Genomic DNA, 14,760 nt, shown 5'->3' with positions numbered 1-14,760 from the left:
TTAACAAATGAATGCATTAAGCTTGAAAAGTGAGATGAAATAGGCAATTTTCTAAGAAATATAATCACCAAAGTCATTTCAAAAAGAAATAGAAATTCCAAAGAGATAGCAACCCACTAAAGAAACTAATTCAGTATTTAAAAATTTACTCACACAGAAACAAACAAAAAGCTATCAGTTACTGATAGTTTAATGAGTTTTACTAAACTTATAAAAACAAGTGATTTAATCTTACATAAAATGTTAAGATATTAGAGAAACAGGGGAAATTCTCCAAGTAATACTGTGACAATAAAATCACAATAAGAAAAAAGTCAAATGACAGTACAAAAAAGGTAAAGTACTACCCATTCATCTTGGTGAGCACAGATGCAAACTTCACCATATAATATGAGCAAATTAATCCTGAAATATGTTTTTGCTTTCTGTAATCCAAACAATGAAAGTCCATCATGGGAAAGCAAGTATCTTTTCACATTAGACAACCCATCTGCTATTAAAGATATTTATGGTATATATAGTTCATGAATGAAAAAAATTTAAAGATTGTACCCATGTAACACAATATATTAAGAATTAAGTCCTGGCTGGAGTAGCTCAGTGGATTGGGTGCGGGCTGTGAACCAAAGTGTCGCAGGTTTGATTCCCAGTCAGGGTTCATGCCTGGGTTGTAGGCCATGACCCCCAGCAACCACACATTGATGTTTCTCTCTCTCTCTCTTTCTCCCTCCCTTCCCTCTCTAAAATAATAAATAAGTAAAATCTTAAAAAAAAGAATTAAACTTATTTTTGTAATGTATGTAGAAAAAAATTTTAATAAAATTCAACATCCATTTTTTAGTATATTTTATTGATTATGCTATTACAGTTGCCCTATTTTTTTAATCCCCTTTATCCCTTTCTTCCCTAAAACCACCCTTCCTGCATCATTCCCTTCCCCTCCTTTAGTTCATGTCCATGGGTCACACATATGTGTTCTTTGGCTTTTACATCTCCTTATTACATATTCTTAATTTCCACCTGTCTATTTTGTATCAACCAATTATGCTTCTTATTCCCTGTACTTTTTCCCCCATTCTCCCTCCTCCACCTCCCCATTGATAACCCCCCGTATGGTCTCCATTTCTGTGATTCTGTTCCTGTTCTAGTTGTTTGCTCAGTTTGTTTTTTAGGTTTGGTTGCTGATAGTTGTAAGTTTGTTGTCAGTTCATTGTTCATAGTTTTGATCATCTTCTTTTTCTTAAATAAGTCCTTTTAACATTTCATATAATAAGGGCTGGGTGATGATGAACTCCTTTAACTAGATCTCATCTGGGAAGCACTTTATCTACCCCTCCATTCTAAATGAAAGCTTTGCTGGATAGAGTAATCTTGGATGTAGGCCTTTCATGAATTGGAATACTTCTTTCCAGCCCCTTCTTGCCTGCAAGGTGTCTTTTGAGAAATCCGCTGACAATCATATGGGAACTCTTTTGTAAGTAACTGTCTCCTTTTCTCTTGCTGCTTCTAGGATTCACTCCTTGATTTTAATCTTGGGTAATATAATTATGATGTGCCTTGGTGTATGCTTCCTAGGGTCCCACTTCTTTGGGGCTCTCTGAGCTTCCTGGACTTCCTGGAAATGTATTTCCTTTGCCAGATTGGGGAAGTTCTCCTTCATTATGTTTTCAAATAAGTTTTCAATTTCTTGCTCTTTCTCTTCTTCTTCTGGTACCCCTATAATTCAGATGTTGGGATGTTTAAAGTTGTCCTGGAGGTTCCTAAGCCTCTTCTCTTTTTCTTTGAATTCTTGTTTCTCCATTCTGTCCCAGTTGGCTGCTCATTTCTTCCTTGTGTTCCAAATTGTTGATTTGAGTCCCAGTTTCCTTCCCTTCACTGTTGGTTCCCTGTATATTTTCCTTTGTTTCACTTTGTGTAGACTTCATTTCTTCCTTCATTTTGTGATCAGACTCAATCATTTCTGTGAGCATTGTGAATACTAGTGTTTTGAACTTTGCATCTGATAGTTTGGCTATATCTTCATTGCTGAGTTCTTTTTCTGGGGTTTTGATCTGTTCTTTCATTTGGTCCATATTTCTTTGTCTCAGTGCACCTTTTATATTGTAAGGAGAGGAGGAGCCTTAGGTTTTTGCAAGGGCAGGGCAACCCACTTCGCTGCATTGAAGTACAGTCTGGATGGATGTTTCTTCTTTAACTGTTTGGTTGTTGGACTTCCATACAGTTTAATTCTATGGCAGTTCTGGTTGTTTTTTGTTTTTAAATTGGTTGTTGTTTTTCTTTTAGTTTTGCAAGGAAGCAAAGTATATCTACCTATCCCTCCATCTTGGCTGGAAGTCTGAAGTTCAACATCCAAGTTTCAAACAATAATAGTAGCACTAAACACTCTTGAAGAAGTTTCTTAATTTAATAAATGGTTAACTACCAAAAACCTACAGAGATTTGGGAAATGGATAATAGTTATGGTTGCACAACATCATGAATTATTTAATGTGCCTGAATTGTACATTTAAAAATAGTTACAATGGTAAATTTATATTGTTTATAATTTACTACAACTTTAAAAACCCTATAGCAAACATCATAACTAACATGGAATTATTAGGAGCAATTCCTTTAAATTAGGAATAAGACATGGTTATCTATTCTCTTGCTTCAATTCAACTATGTGTCAGAAGTCCAGTGCAATGAAATATAAAACAATAATTAAGTATAAATATTAGAAAGAAAATTTTCACAAGTGATGTTACTGTCTCTGCAAAAAGCCTAAGGGAATCTATACACAAACCATTGAATCTGAAAGAACATTTAGCAGTTTGTTGTGTGTAAGATACTCAATGTACAGAAATCAGTGATATTCTCATATGCTAGCAATTACCAATTAGAAAATGTAGTTTTAAATATATACCATTTATGATAGCAAGAAAAACTATAAGATGTTAAGGTATAAATCTAATGTAAAATTATTAAACTGTATAAAAAACCATAGACAGAGACATGTAAAGAAATAGATATACTTAGTTTATGGGGAAAAGTTCCAATAACATAAAACACAGCAATTATCTTCAAATTAATATATAACATAGCAATTTTAATCAAAACCCTAACGTAAGTAATGGAAATTAACAAGCTGATTTTAAAATTAATGTGAAAGAATAAAGAGGCAAGAATAACCAAGATGACTTAGAAGAAGAATAATGAAAGGATATTTGTTCTAAATAACAAGTCCTATTATAAAACCATAATATTTAAAGAGACAGGGTGCTGATATAGGTACTGACAAACCATAAAACCTGAAGATAGGTCTTCATATAGATGGGAACTCAGCCCAAGACACAGGTGTCATAATAAATTTATTGGGGAATAAAGACTATTCAATAAAAAGTGCTAGTTAAAAGGCCAACTATGCAGAAAAGAACCAAACTAGACTCTACCTCATGCCACACACACACAAATTCCAGGGGGATTAAAGTCTTAAATGTGAAAGACAACCCTTTAAAGCATTCGGAATAAAAATACATGGGAGTATCATTATAACATTAGGGCAGAGACTGATCTCTTAAACAAGGAACAAAATACATAAATCAAAGAATAAAGAACAAATTAGGCTACATTAAAATAAAAGCAAAAGAAAATTTCTGTGCATCTAAGGACATCTATAAATGTGAAGAGACAGACCCAGGAATAGGAAGGCACATATACAGATCATATAACTGCAAAGAAATTGTATCCCAAACTCAAATCAGTATGATTAGATCCACTCCCCAACAGAGAACTGCCAATAGGAATACAGGAATGAAGAGTTCAGGAACCCCATATGACCAATGAAACTGTTTTTCTAAAAAGGCACACCCAAATTAGTAATTAGGGAAATGCATATTAAATGGCCAAGTATCATAACAAGTATCACTTTCAATCATCAGATTTCAGTGAATTCTGAAGATTTGGTGCATTCAGTAAAGACACCTCAAAGAGATAGCTGCAATTGTCAACTGTCCATTACAGAAACACCAGTTAGGACTTTTTCCAACCACCAACAAACATAACTATAAATCACCCATATTCTAGGATGCATTCTAATGCATTCTGAATGCTTCCCAAACTCTAAGTGACCTCTCTAACAAAGCCAAGTGATGTTTCTTCCAAGCTGGTGGAAATACTTCCTCACACAAGAGGGCAGCCATGCTTCCATCTCTCCATGCAATCCTGTGCTGCCAGGTGCATTGGCCCATCTGGGCAAGTTCCTACTGAGCAGAAGGGTGGGGCCTTACTTGGAACAGTCTTCACAAGCAATGTTCCCCGAGGTTTCCTTGATGGTGCGCTCAGAGACAAATGCTGGATATTCAGTATCACAAGGCTCCAGGGTCTGTTTCAATTTCTGGGCTGTAGGGATAAGAAAAAAAAAAGAAAAAGATAACAAACACAAGGCACAGGCCTTATTGAGACTGGCAGCCCATAGGAACTCAGAACGCAGCCCCGCTCCTGCTGCTCTGTGATTTTTCCAGGCACAGCATAATGCATTATTTTCTAATTAGTCAAGTGGTTTCATCTGCCAAGCAACTCTATAAGCTATAATTCCTCAAGCAGTTGTCTTGGCTTGATCAGCTATCATTTATGCATCATAAGAATTCTACTTTCTGGGACATCAGTCACCGGGTCTTTGACCTCAGACTTACTTGAACTTAGCAACAAGCACATATGTATATCTAAATAAATATATAAAATATGTCACACCATATTATTTAGGGTGAGACAAAGGTCATGATACAATTGCATGGTTTTATTACAGGAACAAAATTGAAATATGGACTAGTAAAATACGTAATGCCTTTGAACCAAAGCCATGAGCTTAATCCTACTATTATGAAGTTCCTTGTCCAGTAATACAGCAGTAAATAACACTGCACATAAATGAGTACCTAGTAGGCACTCAGTGAAGGTTTGTGGCTGATTAAATTATCTCAGCAAGTTATGTCCCATTGCACACTTTCTAAAACCTAAGTCTCAATTTTTTTAAATTTGTAATTGAGGAATAATATAGGTCATCCATAAGAAGTTGATGTGAGAAGTAAATAATATATGTTGAGTACCTAGTACAGTACATGGAACACGATGAGTGCTAAGTGTCAGTTAATAATAATAATAGCAGTAATAGTAAATAACAAACAAAAGTAATGCTGCATTCTAATGAAGCCATTGTAACATTAAAATTAGGATGACAGAATTTACAATAGCTAAGATATGGAAGCAACCTAAGTGTCCATCAACAGATGACTGGATAAAGAAGCAGCAGTGCATATATACAATGGAATATGACTCACTTTTAAAAAGAATGAAATCTGGCCCTCTGTAACAACATGTATGGACCTAAAGGGTATCAGGCTAAACGAAATAAGTCAGATAGAGAAAGACAAATGGCCAATGATTTCATTTATATGTGGAATCTAAAGAACAGAATAAACAAACAAGCAGGACAGAAACATGCTTGTAGATAGAGCATTTTGAAGGTTGCCAGATGGGGTGGGGGTGGCCTGAGGTGAAGGGACGTAGAAGTACAAACTGGTAGTTACCAAATAGTCACAGGGATGTAAAGTACAGCATAGGGTACATAGTCAATAATTTTGTGATAACTATAGATGGTATGGGATAGGTACTAGATTTATTGGGGTGATCACTTTATAAAGTATATAAGTGTCTAATCCAACCTGAGGTCTATATATATATACACACATGTAAGTGAGGATGATAGCTGGTATAACCTAGTGGTTAGGGTTGAAGGCTCCCAAGTCAGAGAAGTTCAGAGCACAAATCCTGGCTCCATCACTTCCAGCTAACCAACCCTCAGTATTCTTGTCTGTAAAATGGAGGTGCCAGTAGCACAAATTATCCTCACTGGAAGTCTTCTCCTTAACATTTTCCCAGGAGAATGTTTACTGGTTCCCAGCACCCAAACCCTGTGCAATGCTTTTGACTGATGTTTATGTAAAACATAAACATATATTTATATAAAATGTAAACATGTATTTTTAAACATATTACAGATATGTTATATGTGCATGTATAATTTACATTTACAATTGTGAAACTTAATAGTATTTTAAGAAAATGTTGTGTACACAAAGTCTCGTTTATATTCAAAATACAACTGGTTGGATTTCAGAACCATGGGTAGATGTTTTGTAGAATGCCCATCTGGGAGACTTCTGGCACTGAGTGAGCCATCATGGGGTTACTGAATGCAAAGCAATTGTTTGATAACAATAATGCGATAATCATTGGGTTATCAGGAAACCATGCTCTAAGCATTTATATTCTGTTGTGATTTTTTAAATAATATACTCTTTCCACTGAGCTTTAATTGTTTTGAGGAAATTAATTTGGTGTTTGTGATATAAGTGTAGTAACTGTAATTTTTTCCTATATAAAACAAAAAGAAGTAGACTCTTAATCAACTTTTTTTTTAAGTGTAGAACAGCTGATTTGGGTCACTGACATAAAGAGGAGATGCCTGTGCTAACTCACAGCATTGTTCTGAGGGAAAAATAAACTAACGCACTATAGTTCTCAACAGACTGACACACCTGCACGGGCACACACACAACCTTCATGAAATGCTATCTTTCTAGAGTGCTCCATCCACATGCCAGGAGTTGGGCTCATTGCTTAGTAGCTAAGGACAAACTCTGGAGATTGTGTATTCTGTCTTTGCTGTATGACCTCAGATAAGTTTTTAACCTCTCCGTGCCTTTGTGTCCTCATCTACAAAATTGTGATAACAGTGCTAACTTCCATGGTTATTTGAGAATCAAATGAATTAATAATGGCAAGTGTCTAGCACACTGACAATGCTATTTAAGTGGCTGTACTTACTGCCATGTGACTTCTGCCTATGGTATTTCATTGAACCCTTTGGTTAGAAAAGACAAGCAGATGGTTGCCTCACTGACTCCTGACTGCACTGAAGGCACAGTGCTGGTAGTTGTCGTGCTCCCAAAGGGCCAGGAATGAAACACTGTCTGTCCCCTTCTGCCCTGCAGTGCTAGCTCTCAGAGAATATCATTGCATGCTTGCTGAATAATGAATAATTCTCCTGAATAAAATTGACAAAAGAAATATGAGAATCTGAGTCCCTAGTGGCAAACTGCCTGTCTTCAGGTGGAAGGCAGGGCAACTTTAGGGGCTGAGCCCCACAGTAACAATGCAGGAAGGCCAGTGGTGGGCATACTATTCCCTTCCCAGTTCTTATCCAATGCTTCTGTTTTTGTCTGCAGGGCCTCTTTGTTGGATGCTAGGGAGTTTTCATCATCCTTATTTCATTTGCTTTTCTCTCTTTTTACTGAAGAAGTCCAAATGTAAAGTTCAGAGTGACACATTTTTTATTTCCGTGGTTCTCATTTTTACAATTTATTTCTCTGTATGGCAAGTGACACTGACTTTCAATTTCAATCATTATGTTAACTAAGTGTCAAAAATGAGTTCAATTGAATGAAATAAAGATAAGTAAACAATAGCACAGATTATAAGTGGATATGGCACAAGCAAGCAGATGGCATCTAATCACCTATTGATGGTAACAGCTAAACTTACTAAGAAATTGCTATTTACAGATGATGTTCTGCTTTACATGGATTAATTTATTAAACAGTAAATCAAGACAAAATTAAAAAATGCACTATGAGTTAAAAATAATTGTTGTTTTTGTTTTGCAGATTAGTAAATGAAGGAGAGAACTGAAAAAAAATTGCCCAAATTTATCCAGTGGTGTATGTAGCAGAGCCAGACTTTGAACTTGGGCTGTGTGGTTCCAGCACATATATACTTAACTGCTGTGTGAAGTTTGGCCAATGAACGAAAGGAAGAAAGTCTCTGGGGCAGGCTGAGATAGGCAGCACATGTGATTTAAATATGCCCAATAATTGCACCATCTCTAATTCTCATTGTCTGGACCCAGTTACAGTGGAATGAGTCCACCAAGCTCACTGGCAAGACTCATTTAGCTCTGGTCCTTTCTGTAGATGAAATGTTTGTTCCTTTGACAATTGTAGGGCACCCAAACTGATGGGGTGATAAACCACTGAGTCTATTTGTAGGATGACTATAGATTGGCAGGAGGCTGCTTGATGTGCTTTTGGGAAACACATGAATTATCATACAAAACCATAGCCACATTTAATGTAAATAACAGGGTTTACTATAAAGACCTTTCTTTGTCTAAAGTACTATCAAAAACACCACATATACTTGCCAGTCTTTACTATTATCTATGAAATTGCAAACCAATAGCTCAGATTTCCAGCAACCTAATGAGTACTGTTTTGACTCAGGCATTTAAAACTCCTTATCACACAAAGGTGTAGGTACAAAAGAATCATGCAGCTCAGCTATGCTGATACTTTCTTGTACCAGAAGGGAAAACTGGCGCTCAGAAAGCAGACATAGCCTGCCTTGAGTTCCACAGCGAGGGACTACTTGCCATAATCATTATTTACTTCAACAGCAAAACCACCACCACCTTTGCAGTCAACACCCACAAAGTGCTTACTACATGCCATACACCATGCCAGGCCATTTGCATGGATGGAACCTTCACCAGCATGCAGAGAGCAAGGCCCTGCTGCTGTCCTGTTTTACAGTTGAGGAACCCAGAGCCCAGAGAAATGGAGATGCTTGCCCATTACCACAGTCACAGTGGTATGAGTGGTGGTGCCCAAACACACACCTGTGTCTACATCCTGGAGCCTGCACTCTTCACCATCCCACTGCTTTCCCTCCCACCCATTACACTGGATGCCTGCAGCTGAGGCCGCCTGGACCCATCACTCACTCAACAATGAAGCACCCACACAATTGAATATCTTTAATTTTCCCTTAGCAACAAATGTCCCTGATGAGAATAACTAACTTGGGTTCACAGTAATTATGTGCAGACAATTGGGAATGAATAGAGTTGCCATTTGAAAAGCTTTCCTCTTCTTTTGTTTCCATGAATGTAGCCTCTTTCATAGCTGGGTGCCAGCAAGCTCCATTCTCTTTGTGTAACTTCGCCAAAATGATACCTTTGTGATACTCACACAGAAATGGTCTTCCACAGTCCCCTTCATTAAGGAAATGAAGCATATAAACAGTGTAATTATGGATTCCATTTTTAGCTAAGCAAAGACGAATGTCTCAGCTCAGGGTCTTTAGCCAGTGAGGGAATGGAACATTTAGAAGAGAGGAGACCCTGCAAGTCAATGTAGTTATGGTGCTTGAAACACTTCTTTCCTTCCACTGCATCTAAGATCTACACTTACATTTAACACAGATGTCCATATGATAGCAGCCCCACAGTTGAGTTTCTTTACCCTCATTTGATTCAGATTCTTCGTCTATAGAATGGCTCAGCAGAAGGCTTTAAGCCTAAGTGTGACAGTTCAGGTGCAGCAGCCAAGGTGGCCCGCTGTCTCTCTCACCACCATGCAGCTGAGGTGGCAGGTCTTGGTTTAGGTCTGAGCCCATTTATCTATTAACTGTCTGCCTTCAGTGCCTCAGGAAAGTTTCATGACAGATTTTAGCATCCCCACCTCTCAGGTATGTTGAAGGAATCTGAAGATAATCTAGTGCCAGAACCTCTGGAAACGGGAAAGCACTTATGTATGGGAGCACCATGTATCAACAATCCAACTATTTAGCAAGGTCCTTATTTAGAATCTGTTGGGGGAAAAAAAGATCTCATGGTGGAGCAATGGAATGAGAGGAATGAGATAACCTGGCATTATCTATTAAGGATCATTTTATAAAGCTTCCTAAAACAGAAACAGAGATCTGAAGCATCACTTTATTCCTCTGATCTAAAATTTTTCCCACTGTTGGTCCTGGTGGACAGGGAAGCAGGGGAATGGGGGAGGTTAAATTTCAGAATGGGAACCTTAACAAGTTTCAGTTGCCCTGAGTGCAAAGCCCATCACCCCTGCCCTGCACCTGTCAGTGTGCATGGGGGCTTCTCGGCAGCGGCAACACGACAGTGCCCCTGCATCCACAGTTTCCCTTTCTGTGGTTTTAGTTACCCATGGTCAACCGCAATTCAAAAATATTAAATGAAAAATTACGGAACTAAAGAATTCATAAGGTTTATATTGCACAGCATTCTAAGCAGTGTGATGAAATCTCACACCGTCCGCTTCATCTTGCCCGAGGCATGAATCATCCCTTCATCAGGTGTATCCAGCTGTACATGCCACTGCCCATTGGTCACTTAAGTAGCCATTTGGGTTACCAGAGACTGAGATCCACTCATTTAAATTTTATTACAGTATACTGTGACAGTTATAAGTGTTCTGTCATATTAGTTATTGCTATTAATCCCTTAATGTGCCTGATTTATAAATTAAACTTCAGCATAGGTATGTATTTGTAGGAAAAATCATAGTAAAGTAGGGTTTGGAACTATCCATGCTTTCAGGAATCCATTGGGAGTCTTAGAATATATCTCCTGCACATAACAGGGGGCTACTCTATCGACATTTGAGTCTGTCATTGTTTGTTGTCAGAGGTTGTGTGCTGTAGGATGTTCAGCGGCATCCCTGACCTCTACCCACTAGATGTCAGTAGCAGCCTCATCCCAGCTGTGACAACCAAAAATGTCGCCAGATGTTTGCATTGACCTGTGGGAGGCAAAATCACTCACCAAGTTGAAAACTACTGGTTTAGGCAAAGGTCACAGTGACAGGTACTCAACAGAGACTCAAAAACTAATTGTCAGATTTTAAGGACCAGAACCAGAGCCTGGGCAGATGCCTGCGGTGGCAGGCGTGGCAAAGGGAAGCAGGCTCAGGGGAGAATGGGGGAAGTAGGAATGAAGGTTGGCATGGAGAAGGAGTACATCCTCATCCTCACCATTGAAGCCCTCAGCCAGGGATGGGCAGGGGACACAGTTGGAAGACGAATGCCAAAAAGTAAACCACATAAGACAACCAGCCCTCTGCCCTCAGCACTGAGCACAGCCAGGCCTCTCAGCCAAAAAACTCACTACCACCCAAAACATGAGCGTTGCCCACTGCCCACTGCCATTTTTGCTCACACTGTTTAATTAACACCCCACACCCCATCTTGTCTACTGTTGCCGGTTGACCAACAAGAAAATCAAAGCCTAAAGAAACCAAATGATTTACCTAGAACCTCACAGACAGAAAGTGGCAGAGGAAGGCTGCCCAGCTCTAAAACCACAGCCCTCAGTCCCATGGGGAAACAGCCTCCCAAAGCTCAGCCTGACGGGGAGGAGTGGCAACCTGTCCCCGCACACTGGTGCTCCAGGGGCAGCAGCCATTCAACCAGTGTGCAGGTCCACTCTCTTGGCCACTATTGATCTTCCTTTTCTCTCTTGAATTTCATTTATCTTTTTTTTAACTGTAATATTAAAATTGGGGCAAAAACTGGTCAAATAAGAAAATTTTAAAAGAGAAAACAAGCACCCATTTAGTAGGTTCCTTCTGATCTTCTTTTCTAAATCATATGCCATTTTAAGCAGGTTCATGTCTCAGGTAAATTTGTCTCTGGGGTACATGATACTCTTCTCTTCCTAATTCATATTTTGGCCTCTGCTCATTGACTTGCTATTGGCATACTGATTACTAGTCCTATTTAACTCTATACTCTCCTCTCCCACCATTAATGCTTTTGGGGGATATATGCAGGTTTTTACACTGTTTTCTTGTTATATACTTAATGTCATGAGCATTTTTGAACCTGGGAAAAGTTATCAGAAACAGAATCTTTTAAAAAGTTGTTTATGCCTTTCTGTGGATGAGCTATAATTCACATTAAAATGTCCCTATCACTCATCACTTAAAGAGCTACAGGTATTTGCAATCATAAATTTCCTGGTGTTGATAATTCTATCATATAATCTTTTGTTCCCATCTCAGTTTACTTCCTGAAGATAAGTTTCTAGCAGTGGGATTATGGGCCCTGGCTGTCCTTAGAATACAGCACCCACCCAGCAGCACGGGGCAAGGTCAGGCCCACGTCTGAAAGGTCACCAGGACAGCGTGTGTAAATGAAAGCGGAGCAGCACTGGGCTGTCACTGGACTGGCAGCTTCCCAGGACAAAGCCAACTGCCAAAGCACTTGGATCATGCTCAGTGTTATCAGAGGCCGCTCCTGGCAGGCGTGTGCATGCATAGAACTCTGTGCGTATGGCTATACCTCATATTCTAACAATAAATCAGTGAGTTCCTGAATTTAGGCAAAAAGGGCCTATCTTTGTGTAAGTGACATAGCTATGATGACAGTATAATGGTGATACCTGCCCCCCCAAAATGTGTTAATGTATGTAGTAAGCAAGATTGAGCACCAACTATGCACTAAGTGTCCGCTAGGTGCTACAGGATAACAATGGTTAAGACACAGTGGCTCCCACCACTAAGAAATTCTAGTCTAGTGTGAAACAAACAAACAAACTGAGACAATAATGGTGTGGAAGAGTCAGGAATTTTGTGAGCTGACTGTGTGGGGCAGAGCAAGAACAAAATGTTGCTACTTCTTCCTGGGAGAGTTGAGGGAATCTTCACTGCCTGGGGTCCTTACAGGAAGGGAGAGGGAATATCAGACTAAAATGTATCCAGTACCTGGGGGAATGCATATGTTACTAATCTACCCCTTTTAAATGACAGATAATTAAAAAATAATAATAATGGTGGGAGTTTTGCTCATGCCTGGCATTTGAGGTTAAAAAAAAATCAAGAAAAATACATACACAAAGAAAGAAAGAACATAATGTATCTGAGGAACAGCAAGTGACAGAACAGGTAGGAGAGACCAGTGGAAGACAACTCACATTAAAGGGCACTGGCTTTGTAGGGCATGGGGACTCAACCAGTCATCGCTGTGGTGGTTAACACTGCCATCGCCATTATCACAGTTAATTACAACTACTATTTTTTGAGAGCTTACTACATTCCAGTCACTGTGCTCAGCAAGTGAACATGATCTCTCTCACCATTAGACACACACACACACAAACAAATGACAGGATATACTATTATTATTATTTTTAGAAAGATTTAGGAGTTCTGTATTAATAAGTAGGGCATGTGACATTCCATATGATAAACCTCCATCCTATCTGAACAACAGCCATCTCTTTCTCCCTTATCTTAATAGCTTGATGCATCTGACCATTCTGGCAACTATCTTCATCCTTCAACTTTAGTTATGCATTCCAAACTCCCGGAAAACAACTGAGAAACCCTTCCCTTCCTTCCCCTTAGTCTCAATCTGTACTAATTACACAAACTGGCTCTTGAATCAATATGGGCAGAGTGGCACTCAAGCTTTCTTCAGTATTAGAACTTCTTAGACTATTCCAATTGAATTTATTGGGGTAACACTAGTTAATAAAACCATAGAGGTTTCAAGTGTACAATTCAATAAACCATCATCTGCACACTGCATTGTTGTACTCACTCCCCAAAGTCAAGTCTCCTTCTGTCTCCATTATCACCCGCTTTGCCCTCTTCCACCTCCCCCACCCTCCTTTCTCTCTGGCTGTCACAACACTGTCATCTGTGTCTATGTGTCATATATATTTTTTGCTTAATCACTTCACCTTTCTTCACCCAGCCCACAACCTCCTTTCCTCTTATAGCTGTCAGTCTAGTCTATGTATCTCTGCTTCTATTTCTATTTGTTTGTTAAAATTATTTTGTTGATTAGATTCTACATACAAGTGAGATATATAGTGTTGTTTCTCTCTGACTGGCTTATTTCACTTAGCATAATAATTTCCAGGTCCATCCATGCTGTCACAAAAGTAGATTACTTCTTTATTACAGCTGAGTAATATTCCATTGTGTAAATGTATCACAACTTTTTATCCACTCACCTGCTGATGGGTATTTGGGCTGTTTCCATATCTTGGCTATTGTAAATGCTTCAATCAACACAAGGGTGCATATGGTCTTTCAAAGTAGTGTTTTGTGTATCTTTAGATACATTCCCAGAAGTGGAACCACTGGATCATAAGGCAGTTCCATTTTAATTTTTTGAGAAAGCTCCATATAGCTTTCCCACAGAGGCTGCACCAGTCTGTATTCCTACCAACAGTGCACAAATGTTCCCTTTTTTCCACATCCTCACCAGCACTTAGTGTTTATTGATTTATTGATGATAGCCATTCTGACAAGTGTGAGGTGATATCTCACTGTGGGTTTGATTTGCATCTCTCTGATGATTAGTGACATTGAGCATCTTTTCATGTGTCTATGGACCATCTGTATGTTCTCTTTGGAGAAGTGTCTCTCCAGATCCTTTACCCATTTTTTGTTGGGTTGCCTTCTTGGTGTTGAGTGTCTTCATATATCTTAGAAATTAACCCCTTATCAGATGTATCATAAATATGATTTTATTATTTTCCTACTTTGCTTACTGTGGGGAAACCGAGCCTTGCCCAGATCAGCTAACGTGCCAAAGGCCCACCTTGGAGCCGGAATGCAAGTCTGTAACTGATCTAGCTCCCCAGCTCACAGCTCTGAAGGCTACTACTAATTACTGCTCAGATCACTGAAGCTTCCAGGGTAGGAAAACTAACATGATTAGATTTATATTTATGAGGATAATTGTAAACAAAAACAAAACAGAATAGTTGTTTCTTATTCAGCCTGAGAAGGCAATGTGTCTGTCTGCCGTAGTACTGCCCATGAACATTTTAAGGACTTCACCTATATAATGTATGACTTCAAAGCCTGAGCTAAGGAAACAGGTCACAGTGTATATTCAACAAGGGCT

At 38.8% G+C, this 14,760-nt stretch overlaps 1 protein-coding gene across 1 annotated transcript in view; it reads right to left on the bottom strand.

Annotated features, from left to right (window-relative positions):
• The window catches only part of CACNA2D3 (calcium voltage-gated channel auxiliary subunit alpha2delta 3), an 867,352-nt gene that overhangs the window by 52,218 nt on the left and 800,374 nt on the right, over positions 1-14,760 (bottom strand). The window contains 1 exon segment of the mRNA XM_028518873.2: positions 4,269-4,380. Within this exon segment, the coding sequence (XP_028374674.1) occupies positions 4,269-4,380 (112 nt within the window).

This window comes from Phyllostomus discolor, chromosome 7 (assembly GCF_004126475.2).
Source record: "Phyllostomus discolor isolate MPI-MPIP mPhyDis1 chromosome 7, mPhyDis1.pri.v3, whole genome shotgun sequence".
NCBI lineage: Eukaryota > Metazoa > Chordata > Mammalia > Chiroptera > Phyllostomidae > Phyllostomus > Phyllostomus discolor.
The sequence above is the reverse complement of the archived record's forward strand: the minus strand, read 5'-3'. Positions and strand labels throughout refer to the sequence as shown.